We start from the raw sequence: 20,457 nt of genomic DNA on the forward strand, positions 1-20,457 counted from the left end.
GAAAAATTTTTGGAAAGATCCAGCCAGCAAACTCAAAATCAGGAAATATTTTCATAACAGTATATTACTCATATGTATAGTCCTATCTTACATATGGTATCGAATTCTGAATTGATTTAGTTGAAGTTAAATATATATTTTGTACATACAGTATAGCATAATAAAAATTACTGGAATCCTGCACTTATAAACTGTGAAAGTACACCGACATTCATATTGAAAACAAATATTGATCAATAATAAATACATACCTTCCTTCTGGATCCATATTGTATATAACTTTTCTTTCCTTCTCCAAACACATTTTCAGCCACTACTGAAACAAAAAAAAAACTGTGTTAGTGATACAAAGTTAAATAGTAACCTTACAATCTTACAAAATTATACTTTTTTTATTTCTGCTAATTTTTTTATGTAATCCAGTCAGTATTTAAGCATGTATTAACATGTTCGCTCTAGAGCAGCACATACATGTGAAGGGCAAAGTGAATCCAATGACTACACTAAATGCAAAGTACTAGCCAGATTACGTGCCACACTGTCCAATATGATCTGACATTAGAAAAGCACCGGCACAAAAAAAAACTTTCCTTAAGATGGTACCCAAATTCAAGCACAAATCATGTGAGCCCTTATTAAAATGTTATATTTTTTAATACGTATGCATATATTTACTACTTATATAGCCTAATAACAATTAGTATATAGGGACAGAGTGGCCTCCTTCTCACTGACATTGCTTCATTTTAGGAGGCAGAAAACAAGAACCGATTGTCATAATGACTTGTAATTTTCGTAGTACTTTAAATAGTCTGTTCTTTCTAATAATTTAGTTCTTTTAAGTCCGTGGTAAGAAAAACTCTTCCAGAAGTAGTGACATCTGGATAATACCAAAGTACCGCTTTACCATACACCATTATGAAATGAAATGACACAAATGAATGATACCAGCAGCACCACCCATCACCCCCACAGCAGCAAGCCCCTAACCCTCGCCCCGAAGCAGCACGGTCCTCAATACATCTGACATCATCAGGGAGAGCGTTCCAAAGACAACAAGCCAGTAACCTCATGCCAGGGCAAAGCAGCAGCATCAGTGAGAAGAGCAACATGATCTAAGTCTCTGAATTTACGGTACTTAATGATTTTTGGCATAGATTTTGGGGTTCGGAGTTTATAGGCAAAAAAATTAGATCATGCTTTAAAAAGTCCAGGGGCAGGAAGTTGTCCGTGGCGTGCCAAATGGGCCAGGTCGGAACAAGCCATGATATCCAACCAACTGTCAGTTGTGGCAGTATGGTGAGTAGCTTGAAGTGGAAGTAAAGTTAGATTATAAGATTGGAATATTGTAGTCAAGTACGTTTGGTTGTAAGTAGCAGGTCCGATTAGATCAGAGTCCAGACCTCCCATGATAAAGACATGACTGTAACAAGCCACAAGATCGATAACTGTAAGCTCAAATTCTACAAGATACCCGATATTTGGGGGTTTAGAACAAACAACTACAAGAATATGACTTCCGTTTACACTAACATCCAGAAACATATACTCTGGACATCCCTCCCTAATTGTGTCTGATAAGAATATGACAGAAGTAAAATGGCGAGACCTGACATAAGCAGCGACTCCACCACCAGTCGTTCCTAAAAAGGCTATAACCAGCTAGTTCAACGGATTTGTCGCTTGTAACAGACTTCAGCCAAGTCTCAGAAATTAAGATAATGTTAGTATGGAGAGAATCAAAAATGGAATGAAATTCATCACTATAACCATACAGTAACTGTGCTTTAACATGTGCTGCCTTAAGAAATTTATAAAGTAAATTAAAAAATTTACGTGAAGTTGGTAAATATGCCGTAGTTCTAAGGTGAGAAACCATGCAGCACAAATATCTGCCAGCTGGCCTTCATTTTAAAGAAAATGTTTTGTATTGCGGTAGTGAATGTGTTAATAGTTTTTAATTATCAAGCATGACTTTTATGTTCTCAACCAATACAGTTAAACCAAAAAGTAATAAAAAGCACATTAAAATTAAAATACCTTATGTGCTATTCCTTTTGTACTGATTCATCATCTTTTCAATTGAACAATAATTAAGGTCACCCTGGCTTTGCCAGATCTTTTCCACTGAATACTGATAACCAATGTTATGACTACATCACTAAGACATGTAACTAGTGCTCTACAATAAACATTTTACAGGGATCATTGAAAATTTTATGACTCAATGACCATTAAAACACACAAAGTATCACCTTGGAAATACCCAAATTACTTTAAAAGTTAGAACATGTATTTTAAATTTAGTTATTTACATTGTCTTATGTTCCATAAATTTGTCCACTGTACAGAATGTTGTGAACAACAAAAACTGATAAAAGTTTTTTTTATGAATGTGTTTGTATTGTTTTTTTAAATATTATGTATTTAAGGAGTTTTTTTATACAATCCATGTCCTACTTCCCCAGGAGGGTTCACTTCTGGCTTGTTTATACCTTCCAGTTGAACCTTCACTGGATACAGCAAAACCTGATGTGTCACTTAAATCTGGGCAAACTTACAATGTCCAAAGTGGCACATCACTAACCGCAAATGTCGAGATATTGGGGTGCACGTGTAGATCGATAGCTCTAAACTACTGCAGGGAGTGACTGTTGGAGTTGGGGGGGGGCTCCCTAAGAATTAAGGGCTGTTGCTAGACTAGAAGTAACGGCATGTCACCTCTGCCCGCTTTGACTGGAGAAGCTGTTACCTGAAGCTTCCCTTCTTCCCAGGAGACATGACTGAGATTGATGCCAAAAATCCCTCCTCATAAATCTAGACAGGAGGTGTCCCCTACCCACAAAACCTTAACCATCCAGACTATCCTGTCTCTCTGGAAGCAGTACAAAGGTCCTTATAGGACTAAGTGCAATTTCTCAAATTCTTGTACTAAGAGAATAAAACAAAATTACTGCTTGATACAGGTTTCTATATAACTTTAGTCTAATTGTTGCAGCAACAAGCTTTTCCTTCAAACTATTTGTATTTAAAGTTTGAATATAAGAATATGAAATTACTATATGGTGGAATGGGTTTCACCAATATTTTTATATGAATGATAAAAATTCAAATTTTATGGCGGTTGCCATTTTAATTCTTCAGTGAGTAATGAATATCTCATTAAATACCACATATTAATTCAATGTGTTAATGAGGCTGAAGTAATGTAGTAAAATATTGTCAAAATATCACTTAAAGAATTTTGGTTTCAAAATAATTATTATCAGTTGAATTAATACAAGTTATTATCAATAACTTTAAAAAATACAGGAGTATTTTAATCTTAGTATAATGTGTAAAACATATTTTGCACGACACATTGCTTTCCCATTTTCTATGGGAGGGTCGCAGCTGGTTTTATGTTTTGCTCACTCATCCTTCTCATGGTGAGCCTCATCTATAATTTTAAGAAGTGACACCCATGTGTATTGCTTCCAGAATATAAAAACAAGGAGAGGTCAGAAGTTCTAACTCTATAAAAGCAGATGTACACACAAGACTTTCTTAAATGTACTTTTTTGTGAGACAAATAGTCTTTGTAACTAAATTATATTATAGCATCCCCACTAGATTTATAGACATTGATTCACACATTCACATACACTAGATTCAACATAAATCCTATTTTGCCACTGTTAAGGAAGTACTGGATATACATTGTCTCCAGCAACACCTGTATCTTGCCAATCTCCGAGCTGTATTGAAAATACAACAATTCAGCCTGCAAACATGTCTCAATTGCCTTAAGGCTTTCTTACTATGTTTCTCAGATTTAACCCTACATCGGGCGCTAAACGGAGTTTTCCTCCGTGTATTTTTTATTATTAAAAATAGTACTACTTTTCTGATGTTGGCAGTCATTTCCCGCAGTGTACTTCACGAGCATCTTTCGGGGAAGCGAAACAATAGCCTCCCGCTTATCTTTGTCAAAATCTGTCAGTATGAGGTCTACTTCCGTGCGAGACTGGACGATTCCTCCGTGAGCGCCCGATGTTGTGTTTGTAGTGCTTGGACGAAATCTCCGTGAGCGCCTTATAGTGTTTAGTTTTTATGGAGTAATAATCCGTGTGCGCCTAAATGTGTGACCTGTGACAGTTTCTTTTTAAGTTTTACAATATATTTTTATTTGAATTTTGTGAAATGGAGAATGAAGACGAGAGACTTGTCAGTACAGTACCCGTGTGCTAGGGAACATTTCAGTACTGTTTATGGAGTGAACATTGTCGCTATAAGAACCAGAAGGAAAATGTTTTGAAACTTTGTGTAGTGTTTAAAAAAATTTTTAGTAAAGAATAAATTTTTATTTTTAGAGTAATAATTGACATTACAATATCTCATTTTGTATAATATCTCAAGAATTGAAGTAAGTTGTTTTTGTAAGAAGTTAAAAAATAAGTTAATTTCCATATATTATTACAGTATGTTAAACATTTTTTACAATTAATTGCATTATTCCTTAAAATAAATCATGTTGTTATTATACAATAACATTTTTTAAATTTTGAATTTGTTATTTATTTGGAAAATTTATTACATAAGAGAGTAATTTTTATTTAATTTCTAAAAATGAATATATTACATTGTAATTAAATCAGTATGAATATTTAAACAAATAAAAACAGTTTAAACGACTATGATATCCATTATTCGCTAACCTGGTCAATAAAAATGCACACTAGTGCGTCAATAAAAATGCATACTAGTGCGTCAATAGAAATCCAATGTGTTAAATTACGATAAGATAGGCTAGTGTAGTCCTTATTCTGACCTGTTTAAGAATCTTGCAGAGATAATTGTAAGGACTGTACTGATCAATTGTAGTTCATTTCCAGGGGTAGTTAAGTTGATGCTAACACAGTTTATCTACTTGCATCATCCTTCAACATTCTCACTCGACACATAATACGTCAAATGATAAATGTGATTAAAGAATGTAATTACGTGCAATGTTCATAAATCTTACAGTGGATTTTGTAGATTAAAATAAGGAAATTCAAAATAAATTGTTTCACTTCTATTGCTATTTAATTTATACAACTAACTATACTAACAGAAATTGAAAACTTATCTAAATTATAGCTAGCTTAATTGTATAATTCTATGAATTGTAGTTTATCACTTGTAGCGTTTTTAAAGCTACATTGATTTATTAAAACTTAAATTAAATAAAAATTTTGGGATCGAAATATTGGGACTTAATTTTAGATTAGATTGTGAAATGTCAGGTTAAAACGAACATTTAATCCTTTGGCAAGTTAGTACTGGTAGTTTTAAATTGTTAGGAAGGCAGGTTGACTGCCTTGAATTGATTAGAACTTGTCTTGTTGCGAGTATTGTTCTTCTGGTTTGATACAGCTGGACCAATGAGAGAGCACCACGGATGTCCTGCAAAGTTGATTGGAAAAGGAAGTATTTAAGCGCCCGCTCATAATTTTCACCCTTCTTTTGGTTTTTTTTTCGTGAGTAAAATTAATTGCAGTGCGCCGTATTTCTTAAATTTTTCCGCGAGTGATTTTGAGGTAAGCACCAAATTTATTGTACGTTTTATTGAAATAGTCATCCTGATCTGATTTTAAATTAATTCTGTTGTCTTTTTTAGAGGAAAAATTAAATTCAAAGAAACTACAGAGCATTCTGAATAACTTATTCTCGAAGAACAATAGAGCATAATAGAATCATACAAGTTACATTTGGTTCATGCTTGCAAGAGAAGTGAATTAAAATTGAACTTTGTTAATAACTTTAATTGAGATTTGGAAAAGTAGTAATTTATTAATATTTAACTGGAACTGTTTTATTGTTAATTATTAATTGAACTTTAATAATTGTTAGATAGAGAGTTGTAATCTGAATTGCAGAGACTTGAAAGTTATAGTTCAAATAGTGTAAGGAGAAGTTTAAATTTTTATTTTGAATTTTGAGTGAACATTTTTATTTTAGTTATTTCCAAGTGGTATTTCATTTTTATTTTAAAACTTCATTATTTTATTTTAGAAGAGAGCTCTGATTTTTATTTTGATATATTTGATTAATATTTTTATTTCTTGCCAAAGTAATTTTTAAATTTACTAAACGGTTTGTCAATTCTCTTGTGGAAAATAGAGTGATAAAAATTCTGAAACGTTGAACTTATTAATTTGCCAGTTAAAAATAAATGCACTGTTTTTATTTAGAACTGTGATTTTTATTTTAGACAAACCAGATAATATTTAATATTTAAAGAATGTCAAACAGTAGGCTTAGAGCTAAATGAAGATAAAACTAAAATTATTCATTTTGGAAGACATGCTGGAAATGTGAGAACAAACTTAAGCATTGACAACTACTCGATTGACTGTGTAGAAAGTTTTAAATATTTGGGTGTAACAATAAACAGCAAAAACGTGGAGGATATAGAGATACAAAGCAAATTAGCTAATGCAAATAGGTGTCTTGGGGCGTGTACAAGACTCTTTACGTCAAGATTGTTGTCACAATGCTCCAAAATAAGAATTTATAAAACAATCATTCAACCAGTCCTAATGTATGGAAGTGAAACATGGACATTAACGAAGAAAAATGAGGGGCGGTTGATTGTTTTTGAGAATAAAGTTCTCCGAAAAATATTTGGACCAATATGTGATGAAGGGGTGTGGCGAATAAGAAAAAATAGAGAATTACGCAATGTATACCAAGATCCTGATATTGTGGCTTTGGTGAAGGCAAAGAGAATTAGCTGGCTAGGACATGTACATCGGAGACAGGAGGGCACAAGGTTAAAAGAGGTCTACCAGGCGGTACCGACAGGAAGGCGCCCTTTGGGTAGGCCAAAGATAAGATGGTGCGATCAAGTGGTCGAAGATGTGACCCGGTGTGGAGGGTCTGTGGATCTGGCGGAAGACAGGGTGGCGTGGAAGAGGCTCATAGACGAGGCAAAGAATCGACTGAGATTTGTTACGCCCCCGGCAGTAAGTAAGTAAGATAATATTTAATAGTTAACAAATTTAGTAATACATTGTACTTAATATTCACTAGGATCTTTACTAATCAAAAAATATTTTATATCGTCTTGGATGTATTATTGATGATTTAAATATTAATACTCTGGAATATTAATATCAACAATCCAAGTCGTTATATCACTGTATAGAATTTGAGTAATTAGAGAGAATGGGAAAAGGTTAATTACACTATGGTAACGTGCGTTGAAAGTACCTATTGTTGTGTTTGGAGAATAATCTGTTTCAAACGGGAATCGTAGAGAACACTGGACTATCCAAAACTGTCTTGATGTACACATCTAGAGTCCATCCTTTAAGGCGTGGAGGCTCGCAAATCACTGTCTTCAACAGTAGAAAACCCAAGATCTGCTGTAAGACAAAAAGGGTCATCAATCTGTGACAAAGACTACATGTTTAGGAGGTTGCATTATACTAAGAGGGGGAGCCCAAAGAAAACCATAGTGCAGTGGGGTAGAGAGAGAGTTTGCAACCCGATCGAATTGACCTAGCAGCTTGGGAGTTAAGGAATTGAGGAGGGAAAGGCTGCATCAGAGACTTCAGCATTTTTTAATGTTTCCTATAAGGATTAGTTGCATTGCTCTGCATATAGAACTAGATTCTCTCTCATCAGGCAGAGTACAGCACTGAAAATCAGCAGTTCTGATGACTACTGCGCTATTCAAATGGGCAAAGAACCGATTAATTTTATTACTAGATTATAATCTACAGAATAATATTCTAACATATATTCTTAATATACCAGCTCCCTGACTTAATAAAAAAACACAAACACCAAAACCAAACTTAAAACTACAATCATTGAAGAACCAGTGCAAACGTAGTTGACTGTTAGTGGGAAGATCTTCACGGCCAGCCTGGTGTGAGTACCACTTCGTGGTGAGATCCTAAGTTCCATCACTAGACCAACATCATCACTAACTGAAAACATGAACCCAGCAGGGATCACTTCTGGCTGGTCTATACCTTCCAGTCGAACCAACCACTGGGCACAGCAAAAACTGATGTGTCACTTAAATCTGGGCAACCTTATGGATGTCCAGGAGCAGCACATCACTAACCCCAAATGTTGAGATTCTGGTGTTCAAGGGCAATTCGATAGCTCTAGTCTACTGCGGAATATGACTGTTGGGAGTTGATAGGGTTTGTTCCCTAACCCCAGAGGTTCTTGCTAGCCTCAACAAGGGTATGTCACTCCCTGCCTACTTTGACTGGAGAGGCTGGGTCAGAGCTGGCCTCCCCTTCTCCCTTCTTCCGGGGAGACATGACTTTGATATTTTATGCCCTAATTCTTCCTTGTAGATCTCGACAGGAGGCTGCTACTCCCTAACCTTACCCATCCTAAATATCTTGTTACTCCGGAAGCACCGCTAAGGTTCTTATAGGAAAGTGCAATTTATAAGCTTCTTGTCTTAGGAAAAAAAACGAGTTATTTTGGCTAAAGACCAAGTGGGAGGGGAAGCGTCTTGATGCACAATTATCGGGTCATCAAGACCCCTGGCTTCTTAATGTTCGGGGTTTGCACATACAGCCGACTCTCGATAATTCAAACATTCGATAATTCAAAAACTCTTGGTAATTCGAACGAAAAGGCCGGTCCCTTGAAAAAACTCTCGCTATTTCGAAATTTTTCAATGCATTTTGATACCACTCGGTATTTCGAACTTACCGCAGAGGACAGACTAATTTTGAACACGCAGTAATTGGAAGTCTTGTCGGGCAGAACTCTCTATAATTCGAAATGACGTAAAACGAATTGAGGTTAGGCCGATACAGAACACGCAGTAATTCGAAGTTCACTCGACAGAACTCTTTGTAATTCGAATTGAGAGTCGGCCGGTGGGAAACACGCATTTCAACCTATTCCTGTCATAACAAGAAACTTTGCATCCCTGTGTCCCAGAGCATACTCTTTGCAGTGTTGGTTATGTTTGCGCCGTGTTGTGTGGAAGTCGTGTTTGTTGTGTGTAAGAAGTGTTTTGTCGTGATGGGCTACTAAGCAAAAATATAAATGTATTTCTCTTTCGGAAAAGAAAGAAGTGATCGCGGCGGCGGTAGAAAGTGGTAAAGCGGAGTCGGAAGTTGCAAAAACATTTCAAATCCCTGAGAGTACCTTGTCTACCATTCTAAAAAATAAACAAAGAATAGTTGAAGTGAGTTCCGTAGCAGGAAGAAAAAGAACGACAAAAAGGTGAATATCCCTAGATTAGAAGAGTGTTTAGTCACATGGCTTAGGACAGTGTAGAGATAAAAACGTTCCTGTTGGAGGTTCGCTTTTAAAAGAAAAAGGCAAAGGCATATGCTAAAGAGAGCTTGGCATCCCCAGCTTATGCAGCAAGCGAAGGCTGGTTGACTAATTTCAAAAAAAACGTTAATGGTATATTTTTTAAAAAGGTTTGTGGGGAAAGCGCTAGCGTTAGCGACAGTGTGTGTTCCGATTGGCGTGCAGAGTGTCCAGCTTAACAGAAAGTTCATGAACAACACAACAACATTTTTAACACCGACGAGACCGGCTCATTCTTTAAATGCATGCCGGACAAGACATTTACATTTAAAGACGAGAAATACCACGTAGGGAAACATAGTAAGGAAAGGTTAAACTCTTCTGTTTTACTGTTAACATGGATGGTTCCGAAAAATTGAAGCCCCTCCTCATCGGGGGAAAGCAGCAAAACCTAGGTGTTTTAAAGGTATCCAGTCATTTCCCGTAACCTACCTAGCCGCTCGAACAAAAAAGGCCGGTGGATGACAACGGAGTTGTTTAAACGATTGGTTTAAATTCATTGAACAGCGACATGAAAAAACAAAATCGTGAATTCCTCTTATTCCTTGATAACTGTTCAGTTCATAACAACCCTCCAAATCTCTCGAATGTGAAACTTCACTTTTTTCCAACCAAATACAACATCCAAGTTGCAGCCTCTAGACCAAGGCATAATTCAAAACCTCAAAGCATTTTACAGACATGAAATAGTCAAGATTGTACTGGATGGAATTGACAGTAATGAAACTCCAAACATCTTCTATTCTCACAGCCATGTTGATTGTTGAAAAAGCGTGGAAAAGTGTGAGTAAAACGAAATATTTAACTGTTTTCGTAAGTCTGGATTCTGTGTTAACACACCCGATGAAGACTTTCAAGTTGTGCAGCCAACACCTTGGGAATCTCACCCTGTAATAGGAGATGTTCCATTTGAAGACTTTGTGCAAGTTGATGACGAAGTTGCAGTATGGGGAACCCTTACTGATGCTGACATCTTGGCCGCTAAAGATGAAGAACAACCTGATGTTGATAACGATGAGGAAGACCAGGAGTTCCCGCCTGTCACACTGAAGAAAGCCAGCACATCCTTAGAAAAGGTGCACCATTTTTCTCTCCAGGTAAAAGCATCGCAATAAACTTACTGTAGTTAGCCTATCAATTTGTTAAACTGATTTAAAAATGCCATATTTCTCCACACTGCAATTTATCCATCATTTTTTTTACTGAATTTGATGTCCGAAAGTAGCGTAGACTTTTTTTAAACTTAGGGTCTTAGGGCTGGTAAAATCAGCTGTTTGTTTAGTTTAAAACTTCAATGTAAATACTGTATGTCCATAAGTTATAATACAACCAACAAATTACGTAATTTTCGGCATTTGTTACGAAATACGCTGTGACAGTTGTTTTCTTTCTTTTCTTTGCAGACAGAAGTTGGGCCGGAAGTGTTCGAAGCACTATTTGTGTTAAACAAGGTCGTCGATGAGGCACGAAATCAACAAGAAAAAGCAATCAAAGATAACAGATTTTTTCAATTAATCATTAGAAATTAATGTTCTTTAAGTTTTGTTAGTTTGCCGTATGACATTGTGTGTTTAATAAAAAAAACTCTTGGTAATTCGAATAGTTTTCTTTTCCTCTCAATAAATCGAAACTCTCGGTAATTCAAAACTCTCACTAATTCGAATTTTTTTGCATGTCCCGCCAATTTCGAATTATCGAGAGTCGACTGTATCACTTTGCATGCTTCAGTAGAGTGTGGAGATCTCCATGGCTCTAACGCTTCCATATGCATTGGTTTTGAGCAGTGTTTCCCAAACTCTTTCTCGCAGCACACTACAAAAAAAAATGGCCAATAGCTGCGGCACACCTATTACTTTATGCCATTGATTAAGCTTAAGTACGTAATATAAACGTACTTAAATAATAAATAATATAATTTTCTTGGATAGGCATTTTGTTGGACCGTTTAAATTAAATTAAATTTATTTTCATTGAGTTCTGCAGCAAACTTGGCCGGCCTCGAAGGAAACCAGTGTGCCGTGGCACACAGTTTGGGAACCTCTCGTTTAGAGCTTGCACTGGTTTGATACAGTTGTAGGGACTTTGTCAAAGCATGGCTCTGAAAGTGTAGTTAGAAGAGGATCAATCAAGATATGAGCGCATGGAGGTCATAGGGGTCGTATGAGATCGCTGTAAAAGGGCATGAGTTAAACATTGTTTCTGTCTGGGTAGTTAGAGTTATGAGCTGTGAAAGTGTTAAAAAAAGCCCTATGTAAGTTCTAATGACCCTTTTCATGCTATGCCACTCTTTCTAGAAAAATTATTATTTGAGACTTAAGAGTGAATGTATTAGTTTGAACAGAATGTTTTTGTCGCCAAAAACATTTGTGGCAACAGTAAATATAGATGTCAAAGAGACCTTTGACACCTTTGCCAAGAGGTGAAATGTGTCAGAGCAGCAATGAAGGCATCAGTGGAGAGCTTTATCACTACCTCAATGTGAGCAGTCTTTAACAAAAAAACAAAACATACAGAAATGTAAACTTTTCATATGACTTCTTCTTCTATGGGGCAACCTACTGCCATGCACTTAAGCCTCAAAGGTCTTTTGTGCACCCGGAAGCACACCATGAGGCCTACCAGTCTATGATTTCAGCAGTTCCACAAACCGCCGAAAACAACCTATCAGGTCCTCCTGGGGAAATTCACCACCCTTGTCCAAACTACCAAAGATGGCATACCGCTCCCTTGCTATTGAAGGGAAATCAAAGAGCAAGTGTTCGGCAGTATCATCCTGCTCATCACACATTCTACAGAGCGGATCCTCCTGAAGGATGCTGACTCTGTGAAGATGCTTCCTCAGGTGACCACGTCCCGTAATCAAACCTATAACCTAAGAAGACATTGGTCTACTTAGTGAGAGAAGGTCAGACGCCACTCTGGAGGAAGGCGACTGTACTACCATTCTACTAATTCTCATGCCCGGATGCAACCTCCACCTTCTCTCATGTTCAGTGCGAACTCATTTCGAGACAGCCCCAAAGGATTCACACCTTGAAATACCGCAGAACAGTTGAGGACCTGTCAGGGCATCAGGGCTGGGTTGACCGGTTGGTCAGGGCATCAGCTCTTTCATTCCCAGGGAGCAATCTCAGACAAGTTTGGATTTAAACACACAAGAGTCCAGCACCATCAGTGCTGCCTGACTATCCATGAAAATATTGATCGTCTTACTCCTATATCGCAGACAAAGATTCTCATGAGCACATTCCATAATGGCTGCAACCTCCGCCTGAAAAACTGTAGGATACAGACTTCATATGACTTGGATTGGAGATTGTGTACTGTGATGATAAAGGAACCACCATCACAAAAAAGTAGAAAGGAAGGCTCTGGCAGATGTAACTCGAGCTTTTGGTAAATCACCCATGAGAAGAGGTTTATTGCTTGGCTTCTGCCTGAAACACGTATGTAACACATTGAAATAGGCAAGATTTTATCATGCAACGAGCTGAAGAGGAAGAGTGATTAGCAATCTTCCATGAAAATGTGTACAGTGAAAGTAGTAGGCCTAGTTAACAAATACAAGATGGGATTTTTCATTCACAAATTCCTAAGTCTTCATCCGACCTGCAGGAGTTTGTCCTGTTCGAGAAAAGGTAAGAGATGTGAAAAGTCTAGTTGAGCACATCTGATCTTTCCGGGCAGAAGACAAAATCTCTGAAATACTCATATGCCTGGACGAGCTTGCAGATCTGTAACTATGAAGGCTTTAACTCTGATATCAGTAGATTACCAACGTCGATCTTGGTGATGACTGTTACGGATGAAGCACAGAACATTTATCACACACTGCAACGTCGGCCACTAAGAGAACCTAGTGACGATGTTCCACTCCATTGTCTGTAGAGAGAAGTATGGTGAGCAGTTAACAATCCGCAGGGGGTGGGAGCTGCATCCAAGCTGGTTTTGTCTATCAGAGAGTGTGATAATAATTTTATTGCTTTCGAACATGTACATGTTATAGCAATTGTCAAGAAAGAAAATAGGCTAAAATTTTGGATTCATAGCCTACATGACATCTAGGTTACTTTCATACACATAATTTGTTCCATCCATCTTACTTCTCATTCATTTGAATTTCCCGCTCTAGCACCAGCATCAGTCAGCCAATCATGTGGTCACCCAAACATGTGCCATGAACTCGTTTGCACTGTAAAAAGCTTCAGAGAGCAATGCAGTTTTAAGACGAGTTTTAAATGTCTTAGGCATTGCAGTACTTCTTATCAAATTTGGCAGTTTGTTGACAAACTGAGCTCCTGCCTGAGAAGGCAAGGCTCATGTACAACCATCCTGTGTCTCCCAGTTCGGTAATGATCGCTGAGCTGTGATGGCAAGATACTACAGGAGGTGTAGTCAGCTGGGTTGTGTTCACTCAAGACGAAGCACCAACACTACATTTAAACAGGATTGAGACAGGCCTGAACTGGAGTTATAGCTAGTGTCAAACATAGAACACAACTTTGATTACTATTGTGTGCTTTGCTTTAACACTTTGGCTCCCAAGTGACAGTGTTGAGCATCAGGTTACACGGAAAAGTCAACATGTGTAAGCTCTGACTGGGAGTGATCAGCTGTAAGGGACTGTTATATTTCATTAACACATCATTACACAGAATAATGTGAGGCACGTTGACGCTCAGAGGATAATATTTATGAATTAGGATAGGAGTTGAAGATACAAACTCCTCCAAGGAGCATGTCAACGGATCCCAGCAAGTGGAAGGTAGCATCCACCAAAGGGTATGGGTCCACCTTTTCAAAGACTTCAGGGAACAATTACACATTTGAATATTAGCTGAGAGAAAACTAAAAACTGCCCTACATCGCTATTTTACATTTCAATGTAAAAAAATGAAAAAGTTTCAATGTAAATCTTATGAATTTTTAGTTAAAATATTCTATTACTAAAACATATTGTTCGAGTGGTTGTAAAAAAAACTCAAGCATTTAATTGAATGCCCCGAGGAGTTAGAACACACAAACCATGCCACCCTACAAAAAGGGGACACTGAACTGAATATGTAGCACAGAAAATCTTGCAATTCTTTATGGAACTGTTTAATATTGAAGTATATTTAACTAAAACATAGGCCTACTTATGTTAAAACCAAATCAAGGCCAAACTAAATCTTGATGTCTACTCTCGAATTGAAATGATTACCATTAAATATTAAGTTTTGTTAATTCACAGTAACTGGTTGACTGTTTTAACAGCAACCCCAGACTGCTCAGGGCAGTGTTTTGATAAGAATTTTCTATAGGCTAGCATACAACTTAGGCTTTAAGACAGTACATATTTTAAAAAAGTTAAGAAAATTAACAGTTACCCCTTTCAGTTTTTCTAAGGAAGACCACTTCCTATATGTACAAGTTGGTAGGTAATTTGAGCCTTTCTGAATTAATTATTCGAAATGAAAATCAACCAATAGCAAACATGCTTTTACATAATTTCATGCAATGCCTATCACCTAGCAATGACTTACCTTGGTATTAGAGATATTACAGTATTCTTCAATCCAAACAATACTGTAATTTCTCTTTACAGATACCCGTCACGTTTGAAGAAGAACAGAAAGATTGGCACAATGTTTTCAAACTGGGAGATTTAAATCTCCCACAATCCCTCGATTGAAACCAAAATTCCCTTTTATTTTAGATTACAACTCGTATTATTTGTGTTAACAAAAAACCAGTTTAAAATGTATTATTTTTATATGTTAGTATATATTTTAAAAGAAAAATGTATATCAGTTTACTTGGATTAAAAGTAAGGCACAAGATATGGTCAACCAGTTAATTTAAACACAATTATAGGCCCACGGTTCATTTCTTCTTCTTCTTCGGCTGTTTGCACCAGTTGAGTAATACACCGAAAAGAATATTAGTCAAGATACATAGTTCTTTATTAGATAATGGTGTTTTAATGTGACGTTAAAGTAACATCTGATGTGAATAAATTACTCTGTCTCCCTCTGTAAATTATCTTCCTAGCTCACGAGGTTATTATGGGTGGAAATGGCTGTTCTCTGTGCCGGCTTGGAGAGTTTATGACGACGTCCTGTCTCTCAGCTCACGGGGTCACTGGTAATGGCCCTCGCTGTTTTCCATTCAACTATTCAGCTAGTAAGCCACTAAGTGTGGCTTTCGGCTTTCCAGAGAATAGACATTTTATCCATAAGGGGATTGTTTTTAGAAATTTCGTTTGGTAAAGCTGCTTTTGTTATAAGCACAGATAACACTTTTGATCAGAGTTTTGACTCATTATAATCTTATATCAATTACCTCATTTGTATGAATCAAATTTAAAATGCTGAGATATTGTAATTATTGTTAGAGTTCACTCAACACAATATGTATTTAACAGTTTTTTGTAATACATTTATAATCGCAATATCTTCTTTTATTATGATACACAATTGAATATGTGGCTCTGAGTTCACTGTAATATACTGATCTAAATTTTAATCCATATTTGCTGTAAAGTGATACAATTTCTCGATCAAATTGATTATATATATATATATATATATTATATATATATATATATATATATATATATATATATATATATATATATATTGCAGTAGTAGATTAAATATAATTAGACATAGCATATATAAATAAATGCGCTCGCGCGCGTCTCTGCAGACTTGTGCACCTGAGGAGACAATGAGAATACCTCCTCACGTAGATTGCACTACCTTTTATAGTCTGGGTGTCTCTTATGTCCAAACGATGCGTGCGGTTTCGTTTTGAGCTTCTTCGTTCTTCTCCACTTGCTGTTTTTGGATCTCTTCAAACGAACATGACTTCAGATTTCAGGAGTCAAATCTGCAACAGCATCAGATTGCAGATGTTGCACGTAAGAGGAAGGTGAAATGAAGCTAAACACAAAAACTTCTGTATCTCTTGATACTACTTCAGTAGTACACAATATTGCCATTCAATTGTCAGATCGCCTTGTTGAGCTAATTAAATCAGTATGTACTGTCTCAAAGATTACTTGTGATCGTACATAATGCTCGTACTGCTCTTGTGAAAAACGTAGTTGGAAAATGTAGGTAGTTTGAAGAAATGGCTTTAAAAATGTAAAAAAAAAACTACAAATCTAGTTTGTTAATTTATGATTCCACTAGAAGATCTTGTGAACAATATCTGTAGCAGTAAAAAATGTACAGGCATCCACAATATTCAAGATTAATTTTATCACCTCCTCCCAGTAACAGATGGAACATCAGATGGACTGTACAAATTATTGTAGATATTTTTATAAGCACAACATTGTACAAAAAATAAATATGATTGGATTTGTTGCTGATGGCACTAATAGAATGATTGGGCCGAACCATTCAGTACAATCCTTTTTAAAACATGATTCCCAGACTTACTCGTTATGAATTGTGTAAGCCATTCATTAGCACGTTGTGCTTCTAATGCTTGTGAAGAACGTACAAATAAAGTTGAAGAGCTAGTGAGAAATATTTATACACATTTTCAGTATTGCAGTAAAAGGCAGTATTAGTTTTAACATTTCAAAAAAGTGTATAAGTTAAACCCTACTAACTGCTAAGTCCATGTCAGGCAAGATGACTCTCTTTTACATGTATGGAACGTGTTTTGAAACATTATTTAGCTCTAAAACTATATTTTCAGGCAGAGTATGTTATACACAACAATGCTCAAACTATCTTTAACAAGTTAACACATAATATTAAACTGTATCTTGCATTTCTGGAATATGTTCAGCTAATACTTATTGATTTAAACCGAGAATTTCAATAAGTGAAACCTAAACTTTGGACACTTGTATGCGATATTTTAAGTAGTACATGGAACAATACAATCAATAAAAATTAAAAATAGTGTTTCAATTTTAAACTCTAAAGAAGATAATTGAAAACAGAACAAAAAAATGTATTATTAATATACCTTAAGGGATTAAAAGAATGATGAATATTGTTAAGAAGAAACTATGTTAAACTATGGTTTTGTGTTAAATGAGGTAAAAATCTAATACAGTACGTCCTACGTAGGGGTTTGAGATACATATGAACATAGAAAACATTAGGATATCTATTACGATATTTTATGACTATTAGATAAGTATGACTATTTCAAAGTTTTTTACAAATTAGAATGGTAATTTATTATAGTGAACAATTATGAAAATGCGGGAATTCTTGAGTTTATAAAAGTGGGGAAAGGTGGGGTATTGTCTTCGTCTTGGCACGTTGGCACTAGTGGGGAAATCTTAAAAATTATTAATCTGCCAAAAATTGGATCTACATTTAGCAAAATTAAAAAGTAGCAATTACTTTGTAAAAATAATATTAATTTTCTTGATTAAGACTATTTTTTGTTTTGTCAACTGTATACAATATTAATCAAATATTTTATATCAGATCAAGTTATAACAATTCAGTTTTATTTCTATCAGCTAGCTTTTCAATATTACAATCATAAACAATAATTATTATTTATTATAGGTCTAACACAAATAATTTATATTTGTAGGTCTGTTCCATCTAAGTGATACTGATATTTGCAAACATAGCCTAGCTTGCGTTGATTGCAAGTTTTGAAATTGAATACAGTATGCAATCTACATTAAGATTGAAAACAATTTTAGGGCATTTAAGGGTTAACACTGCATACCATGTAAGTAATCTTTTTAGTAGGATTTTAGTGTTAATAATGGTCAAGTTTCATTATATGAGGATGATAATAATCATGATATTAACCCTAGAAGTGGCAATGCTAAACTTTCACAGTGAATCATCATTCACATTGGTTTTATGACTTCAAGCAACTTTTAACCTGCAAGAGGTTGAGCTATTTATCAGTTTCAGTCATTCTAAAGAATTTTTTTTATTTCTCGTCTGATGACCCTGATCAAATTATGCTTACTATGGTATATCGAGCAATGTTTCTATGTAAAACAAGGGGTACAAGTAGGGATACATGGTTTGAGGGGATGGAGAAAAGTGGGTACTTTGTTAATAAAATGTTAGTCTAATAGTACGACCTAGCACTTGAGTGCAGTGTTAAGAGCAACCTAACAGTATGTTCTACCGCATATGTGTATGAATAGCTAGAATGCATAGTTATTTTTATTTGTGTTTGTGAGTGAATATTGTCTTTTTAAATAGTTTTATTTCACGATAACAACGATGAGAACATTTGTTGGTGGTTGGAAGAACGTTCTAGTGAATGTTACTTTTATAAGCAAGGAAATGAGGGGTAGGGTACAATAAGCGGACCCGGTTTTTTATATCGAAATTGGCAAACGATATTATTAATTCATAACCATCGATATAATCAATCGATACTAATTAATTATTTTGAGCAATTAACTTTAAGGTAAATATTAAGATCAGCGACTACCGCTCCGATCGCCGTAAGGTTTTTCGTACTAACACAGGTTAACGTAATTTCACCGAAAAAAATAGTCCCGATTATCGCTAACATATAAAAACCAGTTTTACGGCAGTACAATGTTGGCAATACAAAACATATAAATAACAAGATTTTCGACTATCAAACTAAAAACAATGGCCGACCATGGACGTTTTGATGAATTGACAGTTGCCACGTGACAAACAGGAAGGTTTCCGATTGGCCGTACGGGTCACGTGACCTATAGGACGGCTTCGATTGACCGCCAGACGTACACAAACAAACCCACATGGACAAGGAATAATTAGTGAAGTTATTGACATGGCTTGCGATGGTTCTTGTCACACGCTAAAAAGACCCTAGCTTGCCTATTCAAAATTCAGATCACGCGATGCTTGCCCGCTGCGCAGCGCTTCGCGCTGCTTGCTCTTTTAGAAAAAAAATTAACTCGAGCTTGCAAAGTCCAAGCCCAGATCACGCATGACTGCTTACACACACAACACTCAGACAGAACTAACGCAGGTTTCATTACAGGCAAAAGATAAGCGGCGCGCGTTTATTACTGATAAGATAAGACGAGTTTATACTAGAATTAGTACATGGACTACTACCCCACGAACTAATAACACCAAAAAAAAACGAATAAATGCATTGTCAGTCAGGTTTTTCAAATTTTATTTTTTCCAAATTTTTTTTGGGGGGGGGAGTAAACGGCTACGGCGATAATCGGGACTACTTTTTTCGGTGAAATTACGTGCCCTACGAACTAATAACACCAAAAAAAACGAATAAATGCACTGTCAGTCAGGTTTTTTTAATTTTATTTTTTCCAAAAATTTTTTTTTGGGGGGGGAAGTAAACGGCTACGGCGATAATCGGGACTATTTTTTTCGGTGAAATTACGTTAACCTGTGTTAGAATGCAAAAAATTACGGCGATCGGAGCGGTAGTCGCTGAGCTTAAGATTTACCAACTTTAATAATCTATATCAACAGCTGTAAAGGTAATTGTCACATTAATGGCCGGAGTGGCAAAATACGAGTTTCACGTTATTAACTTATTGGAATCATCCTACAGAACAAAACAATATATAAGGTTTGACGGGGTGGAAATGAGAAATAACAAAGTTCTAGAACATCAAAAATGGAAAACTGTTCAAGCGCGGAGCAATATCCCATGTTCTACATCCACATCGGGCATCACGTGACCTTTTGTGACCATGATTCAACCTCGTGATGACGTCATCGGATGCGGCGCCATCTTTATAAACGTAAATGAAAATTAGGTGCTGCCCCGCGCTGATGTCAAAGAAAGAAAAACATCCCTCGAGATAGTACCTATCAGTAAAATATCAAATTCTAGAGGGGCTGATCAGAAATATAAATTGAATTGTAATGGAAAGGCAATTATGTACCGTGTAAAAAACTTAATACATCATGAATACCCCTAATATGAAACGTATATAAATGGACATTAATAGAGAACACTTACAATTAGTGTGTTCCACAGAATGTACAGAAACTAAATAATCTCGTTTCGGTCAAAATGTAACCTCTTAACATGCCTGACAAAACACTCCGACACACCAATTCACTAAGATTGGTGGAACTAGTGGATGGTTGATCCATGATTGTCACGCACTCACTCGATCCCAGCTACAGTACACGTTATCTCTGACTTCTGCCCCAGAGCGCT

General features: G+C 36.1%; 2 protein-coding genes across 14 annotated transcripts in view; one reads left to right on the forward strand and one right to left on the reverse strand.

Moving 5' to 3' along the window:
• LOC124367976 (NK-tumor recognition protein-like) overlaps positions 1–14,954 on the reverse strand; it is a 107,339-nt gene extending 92,385 nt beyond the window's left edge. For 8 of the 13 annotated variants that reach the window (XM_046825226.1, XM_046825224.1, XM_046825220.1 and 5 more), the window contains exons 1-3: positions 14,850–14,954; positions 7,237–7,391; positions 252–316 (exon numbers count right to left, since the gene is read on the reverse strand). In XM_046825226.1, the coding sequence (XP_046681182.1) occupies positions 252–316; positions 7,237–7,321 (150 nt within the window). In that variant the 5' untranslated portion in view covers positions 7,322–7,391; positions 14,850–14,954. Of the gene's footprint in view, positions 1–251; positions 317–7,236; positions 7,392–14,849 lie in introns of those variants that run through there. The other 5 variants (XM_046825227.1, XM_046825222.1, XM_046825216.1 and 2 more) reach the window with 3 other exon arrangements.
• Positions 14,955–17,663: 2,709 nt separating this feature from the next.
• The window catches only part of LOC124368344 (phytanoyl-CoA dioxygenase, peroxisomal-like), a 28,661-nt gene continuing 25,867 nt past the window's right edge, over positions 17,664–20,457 (forward strand). The window contains exon 1 of the mRNA XM_046825620.1: positions 17,664–18,024. Coding sequence (XP_046681576.1) covers positions 17,962–18,024 — 63 coding nt within the window. The 5' untranslated portion in view covers positions 17,664–17,961. The remainder of the gene's footprint in view (positions 18,025–20,457) is intronic.

Source organism: Homalodisca vitripennis, chromosome 8, assembly GCF_021130785.1.
Source record: "Homalodisca vitripennis isolate AUS2020 chromosome 8, UT_GWSS_2.1, whole genome shotgun sequence".
Classification (NCBI taxonomy): domain Eukaryota; kingdom Metazoa; phylum Arthropoda; class Insecta; order Hemiptera; family Cicadellidae; genus Homalodisca; species Homalodisca vitripennis.